This window comes from Arachis hypogaea, chromosome 19, assembly GCF_003086295.3.
Source record: "Arachis hypogaea cultivar Tifrunner chromosome 19, arahy.Tifrunner.gnm2.J5K5, whole genome shotgun sequence".
Taxonomy (NCBI): domain Eukaryota; kingdom Viridiplantae; phylum Streptophyta; class Magnoliopsida; order Fabales; family Fabaceae; genus Arachis; species Arachis hypogaea.
In genome coordinates, this window is record NC_092054.1 from 49,021,524 (window position 1) to 49,037,509 (window position 15,986).

General features: G+C 36.7%; 1 protein-coding gene and 3 non-coding genes across 7 annotated transcripts; all 4 read right to left on the reverse strand.

Moving 5' to 3' along the window:
* Positions 1-277: 277 nt before the first annotated feature.
* Positions 278-381, reverse strand: LOC112780892 (small nucleolar RNA R71). Its single transcript, XR_003191699.1, has one exon. It is a non-coding gene; the product is annotated as a small nucleolar RNA R71 (small nucleolar RNA).
* A 4,524-nt stretch (positions 382-4,905) lies between these two features.
* Positions 4,906-5,013, reverse strand: LOC112780812 (small nucleolar RNA R71). Its single transcript, XR_003191626.1, has one exon. It is a non-coding gene; the product is annotated as a small nucleolar RNA R71 (small nucleolar RNA).
* Positions 5,014-8,548: 3,535 nt separating this feature from the next.
* Positions 8,549-12,201, reverse strand: LOC112779321 (uncharacterized). 4 transcript variants are annotated; one of them, XM_072227924.1, is made up of 7 exons: positions 11,726-12,201; positions 10,971-11,012; positions 10,638-10,690; positions 10,456-10,511; positions 10,312-10,378; positions 9,212-9,400; positions 8,549-8,880 (listed from the first exon to the last, which is right to left on the reverse strand). In XM_072227924.1, exons 1-3 carry the CDS (start codon positions 12,011-12,013, stop codon positions 10,646-10,648), a joined length of 375 nt encoding a protein of 124 aa, XP_072084025.1. In that variant the 5' UTR covers positions 12,014-12,201; the 3' UTR covers positions 8,549-8,880; positions 9,212-9,400; positions 10,312-10,378; positions 10,456-10,511; positions 10,638-10,645. The 4 variants fall into 4 exon arrangements, with proteins under 4 accessions (XP_072084025.1, XP_072084023.1, XP_072084026.1 ...); XM_072227922.1 differs by having other exon boundaries at positions 10,971-11,071; positions 11,726-12,200; XM_072227925.1 differs by lacking the exon at positions 9,212-9,400.
* Positions 12,202-14,186: 1,985 nt separating this feature from the next.
* LOC112781637 (small nucleolar RNA R71) lies at positions 14,187-14,294 on the reverse strand. The gene has a single exon (XR_003192402.1). It is a non-coding gene; the product is annotated as a small nucleolar RNA R71 (small nucleolar RNA).
* Positions 14,295-15,986: the final 1,692 nt, after the last annotated feature.

Consider the following 15,986-nt stretch of genomic DNA (forward strand, 5'->3'; position numbering starts at 1 on the left):
TAAGCCTCAATTAGTTTCTCTGATGCAACAGAATTGCAAGTATCATGGACTTCCATTGGAAGATCCTCATCAGTTTTTAGCTAAATTCTTGCAAATCTGTGACACTATTAAGACCCATGGGGTTGACCCTGAGGTCTACAGACTTATTCTTTTTCCTTTTGCTGTAAGAGACAGAGCTCGGACATGGTTGGACTCACAACCTAAAGAAAGCCTAAACTCTTGGGAAAAGCTAGTCAATGCCTTCTTGGCGAAGTTCTTTCCACCTCAAAAATTGAGTAAACTTAGAGTGGAAGTCCAGACCTTCAGACAGAAGGAAGGTGAATCCCTCTATGAAGCTTGGGAAAGATACAAGCAATTGATCAGAAGGTGTCCTTCTGGCATGCTTTCAGAATGGAGCATCATATGCATATTCTATGATGGTTTATCTGAATTGTCCAAGATGTCATTGGACAACTCTGCTGGTGGATCTCTTCATCTGAAGAAGATGCCTGAAGATGCCCAAGAACTCATTGAAATGGTTACAAATAACCAATTAATCCAATTACTACTATCTTTCTATTCAATTCACGCCTACTTCTTCTCTAAGATACTCACTCGTTCTTCAACCTGATGAATGTGATGATTCGTGACACTCGTCATCATTCTCACCTATGAACATGTGTCTGACAATCACCTCCGTTCTATTTACAATAGCTTGAGTGTGTATCTCGTAGCCTCCTAGTGCACGACTGATGAGCGGATAATTTATACGCTTTTTGACATTGTTTTTAGTATGTTTTTAGTAGGATCTAGTTACTTTTAGGGATGTTTTCATTAGTTTTTATGTTAAATTCACATTTCTGGACTTTACTATGAGTTTGTGTGTTTTTCTGTAATTTCAGGTATTTTCTGGCTGAAATTGAGGGACTTGAGCAAAAATCAGATTCAGAGGTTGAAGAAGGACTGCTGATGCTGTTGGATTCTGACCTCCCTGCACTCAAAGTGGCTTTTCTAGAGCTACAGAACTCGAAATGGCGCGCTTCCAATTGCGTTGAAAAGTAGACATCCAGAGCTTTCCAGCAATATATAATAGTCCATACTTTGGCCAAGAATTGACGACGTAAACTGGCGTTCAACGCCAGCCTTCTGCCCAAATCTGGCGTCCAGCGCCAGAAAAGGATCCAAAACCAGAGTTGAACGCCCAAACTGGCACAGAAACTGGCGTTCAACTCCACAAATGGCCTCTGCACGTGCAACACTCAGGCTCAGCCAAAACACACACCAAGTGGGCCCCGGGAGTGGATTTATGCATCAATTACTTACTCATGTAAACCCTAGTAGCTAGTTTATTATAAATAGGACCTTTTACTATTGTATTAGGCATCTTTTGATCATCTTAGGATCTTAGGATCATCTTTGAACGCATTGTTCTTAGATCAAGGGGGCTGGCCATCTCGGCCATGCCTGGACCTTTCACTTATGTATTTTCAACGGTAGAGTTTCTGCACTCCATAGATTAAGGTGTGGAGCTCTGCTGTTCCTCAAAGATTAATGCAAAGTACTTCTGTTTTCTATTCAATTCATCTTATTTCGCTTCTAAGATATCCATTCGCACCCAAGAACGTGATGAAGGTGATGATTATGTGTGACGCTCATCATCCTTCTCCCTTATGAACGCGTGCCTGACAAACACTTCTGTTCTACATGAATTAAGCTAGAATGAGTATCTCTTAGATCTCCTAACCGGAATCTTCGTGGCGTAAGCTAGAATGATGGCGGCATTCAAGAGAATCCGGAAGGTCTAAACCTTGTCTGTGGTATTCCGAGTAGGATTCAATGATTGAATGACTGTGACGAGCTCCTAACTCGCGATTGCAGGGTGTTAGTGACAGACGCAAAAGGATAGTAAATCCTATTCCGGCATGATCGAGAACCGACAGATGAATAGCTGTGCCGTGACAGGGTGCGTGAGCATATTATTCACTGAGAGGATAAGATGAAGCCATTGACAAGGGTGATGCCTCCAGACGATTAGCCGTGCCGTGACAGGGCATTGGATCATTTTCCCGTGAGATGACCGAAAGTAGCCATTGACAGTGGTGATGTATCACATAAAGCCAGCCATGGAAAGGAGTGAGACTGATTGGATGAAGATAGCAGGAAAGCAGAGGTTCAGAGGAACGAAAAGCATCTCCATTCGCTTATCTGAAATTCCTACCAATGATTTACATAAGTACCTCTATCCCTATTTTATTATATTAAATTCGAAAACACCATTATCCATTTATATCTGCCTAACTGAGATTTACAAGGTGACCATAGCTTCCTTCATACCAACAATCTCCGTGGGATTCGACCCTTACTCACGTAAGGTATTACTTGGACGACCCAGTGCACTTGCTGGTTAGTTGTATCGAAGTTGTGACAATTATGTATTGAGATCAGCGCACCAAGTTGCTCACGTTGCCAGGGATTGTTTGAGCCTGGACATCACAATTTCGTGCACCAAGTTTTTGGCGCCGTTGCCGGGGATTGTTTGAGTTTGGACAACTGACGGTTCATCTTGTTGCTCAGATTAGGTAATTTTCTTTTCGTTTTGTTTTCAAAAAAAAAATCTTTCAAAAAATATTTTCAAAAATCTCTCATCTGTTTTCGAAAAAAAAATATAAAAATGTTTTCAAAATTTTATTCAAAATTTTTAAGAATGAATTCTAGTGTTTCATGAAGCATGTGAAGCCTGGCCGGCTGTAAAGCCATGTCTAAATTTATTTGGACTGAGGCTTGCAATTTGTTATCAAGAGCAAGCTAGTTGTTGCTAATCAACCTGCTGCTGATCCTCAATCACCTGCTGAAGCTTGGCTGGCCATTGGCCATGTCTAGTGTTTTGGACCGGAGCTTTCTTTGAAAGCTTGGCTGGCTAGTGAGCCATGTCTAATTCCTGGACTGAAGCTTTAGACTAAGAATGCAAGATTCCTGGAATTCATATTAAAAATTTTTGGAATCCTTATTTTCTCTTTTTCATATAGTTTTCGAAAAAAAAAAATCCAAAAAAAATTAGAAAATCATAAAAATCAAAAATATTTTTCTGTTTCCTGTTTGAGTCTTGAGTCATATCATAAGTTTGGTGTCACTTGCATATGCATCTAGCATTTTTCGAAAATATCATGCATTCATAGTGTTCTTCATGATCTTCAAGTTGTTCTTGGTAAGTCTTCTTGTATGATCTTGATGATTTTTTGTTTTGTGTCTTTTCATGTTTATCATATGCATTCTTGAATTCTTAGTGCCTAAGCATTAAAGAATTCTAAGTTTGGTGTCTTGCATGTTTTCTTTGCATTAAAAATTTTTCAAAAATATGTTCTTGATGTTCATCATGACATTCAAAGTGTTCTTGGTGTTCATCTTGACATTCATAGCATTCTTGCATGCATTCATTGTTTTGATCTAAAAATTTCATGCATTGCATCATTTTTCTTGTTTTTCTCTTGCATCATAAAAATTCAAAAATAAAAAAAAATATATCTTTCCCTTTTTCTCTCATCAAATTCGAAAAGTTGAGTTGACTTTTTCAAAAATTTTTAAAATCAAGTTGTTTCTTATGAGTCAAATCAAATTTTCAATTTGAAAATCTTATCTTTTTCAAAATTCTTAGTTATTTTCGAAAATTCCAAAAATATTTTTCAAAAATCTTTTTCTTATTTTTATATCAAATTTTCGAAAATAACATAATCAATTAATGTTTTGATTCAAAAATTTGAAGTTTGTTACTTGCTTGTTAAGAAAGATTCAAACTTTAAGTTCTAGAATCATATCTTGTGATTTCTTATGAATCAAGTCATTGATTGAGATTTTAAAAATCAAATCTTTTTCAAAATTAATTTCCAAAATATCTTCTTATCTTATCTTTTTCAAAAATTTGATTTCAAAATATCTTCTCTAACTTCCTAACTTCCTATCTTTTCAAAATTTGTTTCAACTAACTAACTAACTTTTTGTTTGTTTCTTAACTTTTTCAAAACCACCTAACTAACTCTCTCTCTCTCATTTTCGAAAATATCTTCCCCCTTTTTTCAAAATTTCTTTTTTTAATTTATTAATTATTTTATTTTTTAAATTTTCGAAAATCACTAACATTCTTCAAAAACTATTTTCAAAAAAAAAAAATCACTAACTCCTTTTCAAAATTAAGTTTCGAAAATTCCCTCCTTCTCTCTCATCCTATTCTATTTATTCATTCATTAACTAACATCTCTTCCTCACATCATCACCAAATTCGAACCCCCTCTTCTATCTGTGTTCGAATTTCTTCTTCTTTTCTTCTACTAACAATAAGGATCCTCTTTACTGTGACATAGAGGATTCCTCTTCTTTTCTTTTTCTCTCCTCTTTCTTATGAGCAGGGACAGAGAAAAAGGCATTCTTGTTGAAGCTGATCCAGAACCTGAAAGGACTCTGAAGAGAAAATTAAGAGAAGCTAAATTACAACAATCCAGAGACAACTTGATTGAAAATTCCGAACAAGTAAAGGAGATGGCAGCCGAACCCAACAACAATGCAAGGAGAATGCTTGGTGACTTCACTGCACCTAATTCCAATTTACATGGAAGAAGCATCTCCATTCCTGCCATTGGAGCAAACAACTTTGAGCTGAAACCTCAATTAGTTTCTCTGATGCAGCAGAACTGCAAGTTTCATGGACTTCCATCTGAAGATCCTTTTCAGTTCTTAACTGAATTCTTGCAGATATGTGATACTGTTAAGACTAATGGAGTAGATCCTGAAGTCTACAGGCTCATGCTTTTCCCTTTTGCTGTAAGAGACAGAGCTAGATTATGGTTGGATTCTCAACCCAAAGACAGCCTGAACTCTTGGGATAAGCTGGTCACGGCTTTCTTAGCCAAGTACTTTCCTCCTCAAAAGCTGAGCAAGCTTAGAGCTGATGTTCAAACCTTCAGACAGAAAGAAGGTGAATCCCTCTATGAAGCTTGGGAAAGATACAAACAGTTGACCAAAAAGTGTCCTTCTGACACGCTTTCAGAATGGACCATCCTGGATATATTCTATGATGGTTTATCTGAGCTATCAAAGATGTCACTGGACACTTCTACAGGTGGATCCATTCACCTAAAGAAAACGCCTGCTGATGAGCGGATAATTTATACGCTTTTTGGCATTGTTTTTAGCATGTTTTTAGTAGGATCTAGTTACTTTTAGGGATGTTTTCATAAGTTTTTATGTTAAATTCACATTTCTGGACTTTACTATGAGTTTGTGTGTTTTTCTGTGATTTCAGGTATTTTCTGGCTGAAATTGAGGGACTTGAGCAGAAATCAGATTCAGAGGTTGAAAAAGGACTGCTGATGCTGTTGGATTCTGACCTCCCTGCACTCAAAGTGGATTTTCTGGAGCTACAGAAGCCCAATTGGCACTCTCTCAATTGCGTTGGAAAGTAGACATCCAGGGCTTTCCAGCAATATATAATAGTCCATACTTTGGCCAAGAATTGACGACGTAAACTGGCGTTCAACGCCAGCCTTCTGCCCAAATCTGGCGTCCAGCGCCAGAAAAGGATCCAAAACCAGAGTTGAACGCCCAAACTGGCACAGAAACTGGCGTTCAACTCCACAAATGGCCTCTGCATGTGCTACACTCAAGCTCAGCCCAAACACACACCAAGTGGGCCCCGGAAGTGGATTTATGCATCAATTACTTACTCATGTAAACCCTAGTGACTAGTTTATTATAAATAGGACCTCTTACTATTGTATTAGGCATCTTTGGATTACCTTATGATCCTTTGATCACGTTTTAGGGGGCTGGCCATCTCGGCCATGCCTGGACCTTCACTTATGTATTTTTAACGGTAGAGTTTCTACACTCCATAGATTAAGGTGTGGAGCTCTGCTGTTCCTCAAAGATTAATGCAAAGTACTACTGTTTTCTACTCAATTCTTCTTATTTCTCTTCTAAGATATCCATTCGCACCCAAGAACATGATGAAGGTGATGATTATGTGTGACGCTCATCATCCTTCTCCCTTATGAACGCGTGCCTGACAAACACTTCTGTTCTACATGAAATAAGCTAGAATGAATATCTCTTAGATCTCCTAACCAGAATCTTCGTGGCGTAAGCTAGAATGATGGCGGCATTCAAGAGAATCCGGAAGGTCTAAACCTTCAATGATTGAATGACTGTGACGAGCTCCGAACTCGCGATTGCAGGGCGTTAGTGACAGACGCAAAAGGAGAGTAAATCCTATTCCGGCATGATCGAGAACCGACAGATGAATAGCCGTGCCGTGACAGGGTGCGTGAGCATATTATTCACTGAGAGGATAAGATGAAGCCATTGACAAGGGTGATGCCTCCAGACGATTAGCCGTGCCGTGACAGGGCATTGGATCATTTTCCTGTGAGATGACCGAAAGTAGCCATTGACAGTGGTGATGTATCACATAAAGCCAGCCATGGAAAGGAGTAAGACGGATTGGATGAAGATAGCAGGAAAGTAGAGGTTCAGAGGAACGAAAAGCATCTCCATTCGCTTATCTAAAATTCCTACCAATGAATTACATAAGTATCTCTATCCCTCTTTTATTATATAATATTCGAAAACACCATTATCACTTTATATCTGCCTGACTGAGATTTACAAGGTGACCATAGCTTGCTTCATACCAACAATCTCTGTGGGATTCGACCCTTACTCACGTAAGGTATTACTTGGACGACCCAGTGCACTTGCTGGTTAGTTGAACGGAGTTGTGTCCACACATAGAGCCACAATGAGGATTCAATACAATTATATATTGTTAATCACACACAAGTACAAAGAACGTGGAACACAATTTCGTGCACCAAGTTTTTGGTGCCGTTGCCGGGGATTGTTTGAGTTTGGACAACTGACGGTTCATCTTGTTGCTCAGATTAGGTAATTTTCTTTTCGTTTTTTTTTTCAAAAAATCTTTCAAAAATATTTTCAAAAATCTCTCATATGTTTTCGAAAAAAAATAAAATAAAAATGTTTTCAAAAATTTTATTCAAGATTTTTAAGAATGAATTCTAGTGTTTCATGAAGCATGTGAAGCCTGGCTGGCTGTAGAGCCATGTCTAAATTCTTTTGGACTGAGGCTTCCAAACCATCAGAGGCAAGTTACATGCTTGGTAAATGATGAGCAGCAATTTGTTATCAAGATCAATATACTCTGGTGTTAAATGCTGAAGCTTGGCTGGCCATTGGCCATGTCTAGTGTTTTGGACTGGAGCTTTCATTGAAAGCTTGGCTGGCTAGTGAGCCATGTCTAATTCTTGGACTGAAGCTTTAGACTAACATGGCAAGATTCCTGGAATTCATATTAAAAATTTTGGAATCCTTATTTTCCTTTTTCAATTAATTTTTGAAAAATAAAATAAAAATCCAAAAAAATTAGAAAATCATAAAAATAAAAAATATTTTTCTGTTTCTTGTTTGAGTCTTGAGTCATGTTATAAGTTTGGTGTCACTTGCATATGCATCTTGCATTTTTTCGAAAATATCATGCATTCATAGTGTTCTTCATGATCTTCAAGTTGTTCTTGGTAAGTCTTCTTGTTTGATCTTGATGATTTTTTGTTTTGTGTCTTTTCATGTTTATCATATGCATTCTTGAATTCTTAGTGCGTAAGCATTAAAGAATTCTAAGTTTGATGCCTTCAATGTTTTCTTTGCATTAAAAATTTTTCAAAAATATGTTCTTGATGTTCATCATGATCTTCATAGTGTTCTTGGTGTTCATCTTGACATTCATAGCATTCTTGCATGCATTCATTGTTTTGATCTAAAAATTTCATGCATTGCATAATTTTCATGTTTTCATAAAAATTCAAAAAAATCAAAAAATATCTTTCCCTTTTTCTCTCATCAAATTCGAAAATTTGGATTGACTTTTTCAAAAATTTTTAAAAATCAAGTTGTTTCTCATGAGTCAAATCAAATTTTCAATTTGAAAATCTTATCTTTTTCAAAATCTCACTACAAGAAAAATACCCATTCAGGTACACTTGAAAAGTGTAGCCAAAAGTGAAAAAAAATGATGCCTTAGGCTACGGCTACGCTTTTTGGGCTACGGCTACGCTTTTTGGGGTGATTCCTATTCAGCCGTTGCCTATTCTCAAAGGCTACGCTTTCCTGCACCAAGGGCTACGCTTTTGGCGTTTGGGAATAGGCTACGCTTTTCAAGTGATGCTGTCCAGGATCAAAGGCTACGCTTTTCAGCACTAATGGTTACCAGAATTCAAAAGAATAGGCTACACTTTTCAAGGCTACTGCATCACTTTATAAACGTAACAAATAGCATACTTATAGCTACTTTATATAAGTGTAGCCTTAGGTCCCTCATTATTTTTTTTAATTTTTAATATATATATATATATATATATATATAATTAATATTTCAATAATTTTTTGTACAATATAATATTTAATAATATAATTACATATATAATTTTGTATTTTTAATTAAATGAATTAAATAAAATAAAATAAAAATAAATATAAAATTATACTAAATTTATTTAAATAATAAAAATTATCTGTAAACAAAATATATTTATAAAGAACCAAAAGTATTAAAATGAAATTAATTTTGAATATTCATACATCTCACACCAAATTAAGCATAGTCATATCAAAATAAGCAAGAGACCACTTAAAATTTACTACTAATACTCTACGAAAAACTAAAATATTATATCTTACATAAGTATTTTCTAATAACTAAACCATATTCCACAATCCATGAATCTCTTCCTCTTGTTGCTACTGTTTGGCCTTCATGTCTCCAAGTTCATCTTTTAAAGTTGTCGCTTTTTCTTTGAGCTGTTGCTTTAAAATGTGGTGACCACAGAAGATAACTCAAATCTGCAATCAATTCCAGCAACCAAGTGAATTCTTTTTTAACTTATAAAGCCTAAAGGCAGCAACTTTGACAGGCAACAACAAAAGAATCACCCCATCAATAAAAGAATAACCTATAACTCATCAAATCCCAAATGCCAATATCTCTTACAAGCATTGTTTATAGCATTCACAGCCATCCTAAAAGGCATAAAGATATAGCAGTGAAAGCTTACCAAACCTACTACTCTTTTTATTAACCTCCTAATATGTACGCTCAACTTTACATTAATATATATACACACATATATATCCATTGGAAATGTGAAATAAGTAATTAAGTACTATACTGTACCTGTGACTAATTAATAACAGGAAGTGAGATTTTCATAATAGTATTATTAAGGCACATTCCTAATTATGATTGTTCTTTAGAGCTTCTTGGCAATCCGATATTAGTGGCTAGTGTAGTGGGTTCTACTTCTACACACAAAAATTACAGCTGCTACACATTCCTTGTGCTCAGAAATCTCGTGATGTTCATCTGCAAAAAAGTCAAGCATTGCCAACTAATTTGTCATACTTTGAGAAATTAATATTCTCTCTTATACACTAGCATAACATAATCTGAGGGAAAGAAGCAACAAGCATTAAATCAAGTGAGCTTTCTTCCAGAATTAATAGATTGAGCTTTAATTCTATCTTTTTTTTCATGGTAAGTGAAATTCCCTTTTTTTTTCTTGGTTATCCTTATGTAATACATATTTGAATGAATCAGAAACCATTCGTGGGACAGAAGCAATAAACAAGAAAAGGTGTCACATGTGGTGAATGAGCATCTCTTTGCCAAGTGCCATGTTGTGTGACTCATGATTAAGATTATATGATCGGTTTTGAGTTATCAAGTGAGAAAGTCGTCCTCTCCCTCACATGCTCATAAGCTAAGGTTTTGCTTTTTCAGCCTTTTCTTTTCCCCCTTTGGAAATTCCCGTCCACACTCCAAAACCCAATCCCAACTTAAAAAAGTTCCCTCAAAACACAAATAGAATAGAATAGTAAAACATTTACAAATAAGTATTTTTAAGAAACAAGTTAAACTTTCTGTTTATGAAATTTAGTTAAATTTATACATTTATTGTCAATTGTGCCAACAGGTGAATATACGGTGGGTACATTTAGTTAAATTTAGTTAAATTCATACATTTATTGTCAATTGTGCCAACAAGTGTTGTTTTAGACAAAAAAATTTCATAAGACAAAAATATATAAGTGGAAAATTAAAAGATAACAGTCAAATAGCAATCACAAAGAGCAGAACCATTTGTCCTAATTGGCTTTTGAAACTAACAGTTTAAAACTACATTATGCACATAACTCTGACTAAGCCAATTAGATTCCAGCCACAATACAATTCTACAAAATTTAATCAGAATATAGCACATAACATTAACATACCTTAACTGCAAGTTCTCCAATAGCCCAGCATGCATTATTTGCTATTGAAATAGCCTGATAAACCAGGCTGCAAAACAAGGAAAGAAGCAGTTCATATGGAAATTCATTAGACACAAAAGAGCACAATCGGTTTTATCATTCTACCTGCCCCAGTTTCGGACATCTGTCCCTCCTCCGAGTCCAAGTCCTTCCCATACTAACTACAACAACACAAACACCATCATGTCAGTAAACAAAATAACTATATATTCTTAATCAGCTGAGGAATTTTGTAGAAGAAAAATTCTACAGATCGATGCAAAGTGAAGAAAACACAAGTCCTCAACCTGATCCATTACTTGAGCAGCATCCTATCTTTTCCAATAGTCTTCGGTACTACCTATACCACAAAAGAAAACCAGTTTATATTAAGCTATTCAACAACAAAGTGTTTTCATAAGTCATAACCAAATCAAATAACTCCTAAGCGATTTCGTAAATTTTGTATTAGGTCTTCTCTCTTTAAAGCCAAGATAAATTCAAGATAAATCCTAAAAAGTTAAAACCCCAACACCAACAAGCATGGTTAACAGAACCGAAACGGCACTGACAGGGTCACCTTTTTTACCTAAATAAATTATTATAGAAAAAATTAATGAAATTGCATAATAAAATCATACATCTGAAGAGCTAACATGGCGAGGGGTGATGGAGCCTCCAATCTGCACCAGTCCATCAGCGGTGAACAATGTAATTCTATCCTCATGAACCCATTGAATTTCTGAGAAATCATTGAAACAAATTAGCAATATAGTACTTAGCAAATAAATTACACCTGTTGGGTGCAGCCCTTCTCGGGACCCTGCGTGAACGCGGGATGCTTGTGAACCAGGCCGCTTTTTTTTTTTTTACTTAGCAAAAAAATCTCATCAGCATAAAAGAGCAGTATATCATTTTCCAAAATGCAGACTCTGATGAAGGCAATCTCAGTTATCGATCAATTAAAACTTAAAAAGTACCAAATGCCATGAATCCAAAAAGCACTGCACCCTTCAATAACCTAAAAATCCTCTGAAAGTTTATAAATTATACTTGAAGAATACCTAACTCAACTAAAGCAGCAAAATCACTAGGCCTTGAAGAAACAAAATAACCATAACTTAGAGCACATAAACATCGAAAAGAAGAAGCAAAAGCTCCACCATTTCATTTCAACAAAAACTAATTTTAATTTTCAAGATTTTAGCTCAAATATTCTAAAAAAGCACACACATTTGAATATTATATATACAAAAATATGTTTCACAACTTGCACAATCACAACTAGCGCTGCAGAATCAAATTCCGCAATTGAAATGAACTTCAATTACAACAATCAGTGAAAGGAAAATCCAGCTACTTGAATGAAATTTCAGGAAAAAGAAGGAAAGATTACCAGAGTCGGATTGGAACCACGGGAAAGATCGAAAAGGATCATCACCGGATAGGTTGGAAGAGTCATCGGTGGCTTTGACCACGATATGATGGCGAGAAGAACGAGATGATGAGAAATTGAATGAGGATCTGAAAAGCGGGGAGAGAGGAGATGATAGCGTGGAACGAGAAATTGATGCAAGAGAAGAAGGGAATCTGAATCTTGAGGAGATGATAGCGGTGGAAGAAGCCCTAGCAATGGCGGTGGAGTTTCAACGGCGACCAAGCACCCCTTTCTTCTCTCCTCCATCGCGTTTTCTCTCTCCCTCGAGCTCTCTTTCACCGGCGCTCGACAGCGGTGGAGCCATATGCGGCGTCGTCGTTTCTTTCCTTCCTTCCCCTCTCCTCTCTTCTTCTCTTCTTCTTCCTGTGCTCCCCTTTTCTGATTTCTTCTCTTTCGTGTGTGTGAGTTAAGGGAGGATGAGAGTGCGTGAGGCTGAATGGATACGAAAAGGGGGAAAAATTTACCTAATGTGAGAGCACAGCGAACAGAAGCGACGATGAAGACTAGTGATGGCGTGGTGAGTGGTGAGTGACGAATATGAGTGACTGGTGGAGATGGTGAGTGGTGAGTGGTGAGTGTTGACTGGTGATGGCGATCCCTTTCTCTGATTTGGGGGTGATGAGTGGCGCGAAGAAGGGAAAAGCTAAGGGTAGTGATGATCGAGTGTTATGTTTTCAGTGGCTAAGGGTTATGTTTTCTGATTTGGCTAAGTGTTTGTACGCATGTATCATTTGGGGAAAATTCAAAAAATTTACTAAGTGTTATTGGACATTTCACTTAGATACATTAGGCAACACTTTTGAAGCGCACCCAAAACTTAATAAATAGGCTACTCTTAAAAAGCGCTCTCTTTGATATAAAAGTGTACCCATAGATATTAACATACGGCTACGCTTTATAAGTGATTTCTATAATATCTAAGGCTACACTTTTTAAATGATGCCAGAATTGTGTTTCCTTTTCTCTAAAAAACAGGCAACACTGAGAAAAGCGTAGCCTATTCTATGAATAGGCTACGCTTTTCAAATGTAGCTTAAAAAAAGTGTGGCTGAATGGGTATTTTTCTTGTAGTGTCTTTTTCAAAAATCAAATCTTTTTCAAATTTCTTAGTTATTTTCGAAAATTCCAAAAATATTTTTCAAAAATCTTTTTCTTATTTTTATACCAAATTTTCGAAAATAACATAATCAATTAATGTTTTGATTAAAAAATTTGAAGTTTGTTACTTGCTTGTTAAGAAAGATTCAAACTTTAAGTTCTAGAATCATATCTTGTGATTTCTTATGAATCAAGTCATTAATTGTGATTTTAAAAATCAAATCTTTTTCAAAACTAATTTCAATAATATCTTTTCAAAAATATCTTCTTATCTTATCTTTTTCAAAAATATCTTTTCAAATATCTTTTCTAACTTCCTAACTTCTTATCTTTTCAAAATTTGTTTCAACTAACTAACTAACTTTTTGTTTGTTTCTTAACTTTTTCAAAACTACCTAACTAACTCTCTCTCTCTAATTTTCGAAAATATCTCCCCCTTTTTCAAAAATTTCTTTTTAATTAACTAATTATTTTTATTTTTATTTTTATTTTTATTTCAAAAATTTTCGAAAAATACTAACAAATTTTCAAAAACCAATTTTCAAAAATCACTAACTCCTTTTTAAAATAATTTTCGAAAATTATACCTCCCCCATCCTATTCTATTTATTCATTCATATCCTAACATCTCATCTCACATTTCTTCCATTCGTACAGTTGTGCCTCTTCCCTTACATTACATTCTTTGTCTCCCCCTCTTTTCTTCCACTCACACAGGGATCCCTATACTGTGGTAAAAAGGATCTCCATTATTATTATTATTTTTCTGTGCCTTCTTCTTTGTCATATGAGCAGGAGCAAGGATAAGAACATTCTTGTGGAAGCAGATCCAGAACCTGAAAGGACTCTGAAGAGAAAATTAAGAGAAGCTAAAATACAACAATCCAGAGATAACCTTTCAGAAATTTTCGAACAGGCAGAGGAGATGGCAGCCGAAAATAATAATAATGTAAGGAAGATGCTTGGTGACTTTACTGCACCTAATTCCAATTTACATGGAAGAAGCATCTCCATTCCTGCCATTGGAGCAAACAACTTTGAGCTGAAACCTCAATTAGTTTCTCTGATGCAGCAGAACTGCAAGTTTCATGGACTTCCATCTGAAGATCCTTTTCAGTTCTTAACTGAATTCTTGCAGATATGTGATACTGTTAAGACTAATGGAGTAGATCCTGAAGTCTACAGGCTCATGCTTTTCCCTTTTGCTGTAAGAGACAGAGCTAGATTATGGTTGGATTCTCAACCCAAAGACAGCCTGAACTCTTGGGATAAGCTGGTCACGGCTTTCTTAGCCAAGTACTTTCCTCCTCAAAAGCTGAGCAAGCTTAGAGCTGATGTTCAAACCTTCAGACAGAAAGAAGGTGAATCTCTCTATGAAGCTTGGGAAAGATACAAACAGTTGACCAAAAAGTGTCCTTCTGACATGCTTTCAGAATGGACCATCCTGGATATATTCTATGATGGTTTATCTGAGCTATCAAAGATGTCACTGGACACTTCTGCAGGTGGATCCATTCACCTAAAGAAAACGCCTGCAGAAGCTCAAGAACTCATTAACATGGTTGCTAATAACCAGTTCATGTACACTTCTGAAAGGAATCCTGTGAATAATGGGACGCCTATGAAGAAGGGAGTTCTTGAAGTTGATACTCTGAATGCCATATTGGCTTAGAACAAAATATTGACTCAGCAAGTCAATATGATCTCTCAGAGTCTGCATGGAATGCAAGCTGCATCCAACAGTACTCAAGAGGCATCTTCTGAAGAAGAAGCCTATGATCCTGAGAACCCTGCAATAACAGAGGTAAATTACTTAGGTGAAGCTTATGGAAACACCTATAACTCAACATGGAGAAATCATCCAAATTTCTCATGGAAGGATCAAAAGCCTCAACAAGGCTTTAATAATGGTGGAAGAAACAGGTTTAGCAATAGCAAGCCTTTTCCATCATCAACTCAGCAACAGACAGAGAACTCTGAACAAAATGCTTCTAATTTAGCAAATCTAGTCTCTGATCTATCTAAGGCCACTGTAAGTTTCATGAATGAAACAAGGTCTTCCATTAGAAATCTGGAAGCACAAGTGGGCCAGCTGAGTAAAAGGATCACTGAAATCCCTGCTAGTACTCTCCCAAGCAATACAGAAGAGAACCCAAAAGGAGAGTGCGAGGCCATTGACATAAGCGCCATGGCCGAACCTCTGAGGAGAGGAGAGGACGTGAATCCCAAGGAGGAGGACCTCCTGGGACGTCCAGTGATCAATAAGGAGCTTCCCTCTGGGGAACCAAAGGACTCTGAGGCTCATCTAGAGACCATAGAGATTCCATTGAACCTCCTTATGCCCTTCATGAGCTCTGATGAGTATTCCTCTTCTGAAGAGAATGAGGATGTTATTGAAGAGCAAACTGCCAAGTTTCTTGGTGCAATCATGAAGCTGAATGCCAAATTGTTTGGCATTGATGCTTGGGAAGTTGAACCTCCCTTGTTCATCAATGAACTAAGTGATCTGGATCAACTGACATTGCCTCAGAAGAGACAGGATCCTGGAAAGTTCATAATACCCTGTACCATAGGCACCATGATCTTTAAAGCTCTGTGTGACCTTGGTTCAGGAATAAACCTCATGCCCCTCTGTGTAATAGAGAAACTGGGAATCTATGGGGTGCAAGCTGCTAAAATCTCATTAGAGATGGCAGACAGCTCAAGAAGACAGGCTTATGGACAAGTAGAAGATGTATTAGTAAAGGTTGAGGGCCTTTACATACCTACTGATTTCATAGTCCTGGATACTGGAAAGGAAGAGGATGAATCCATCATCCTAGGAAGACCTTTCCTGGCCACAGCAAGAGCTGTGATTGATGTTGATAGAGGTGAAATAGTCCTTCAATGGAATGAAAACTCCCTTGTATTCAAAACTCAAGGATCTCCCTCTGCAACCATGGAGAGGAAGCTTGAAAAGCTTCTCTCAAAGCAGAGTCAACCAGAGCCCCCACAGTCAAACTCTAAGTTTGGTGTTGGGAGGCCACAACCAAACTCTAAGTTTGGTGTTGAACTCCCATATCCAAACTCTAAGTTTGGTGTTGGAGAGTCTCAACAAAGCTCTGCACATCTGTGAGGCTCC

Excerpts from the sequence above, each read along its gene's own strand:
- LOC112779321 (XM_072227923.1), bottom strand. The coding sequence starts at position 12,013 with ATGGAGGAGAGAAGAAAGGGGTGCTTGGTCGCCGTTGAAACTCCACCG. Across the intron at positions 11,072-11,725 it reads GTGGTTCCAATCCGACTCTG|AAATTCAATGGGTTCATGAG; the intron begins GTAATCTTTCCT and ends ATGATTTCTCAG.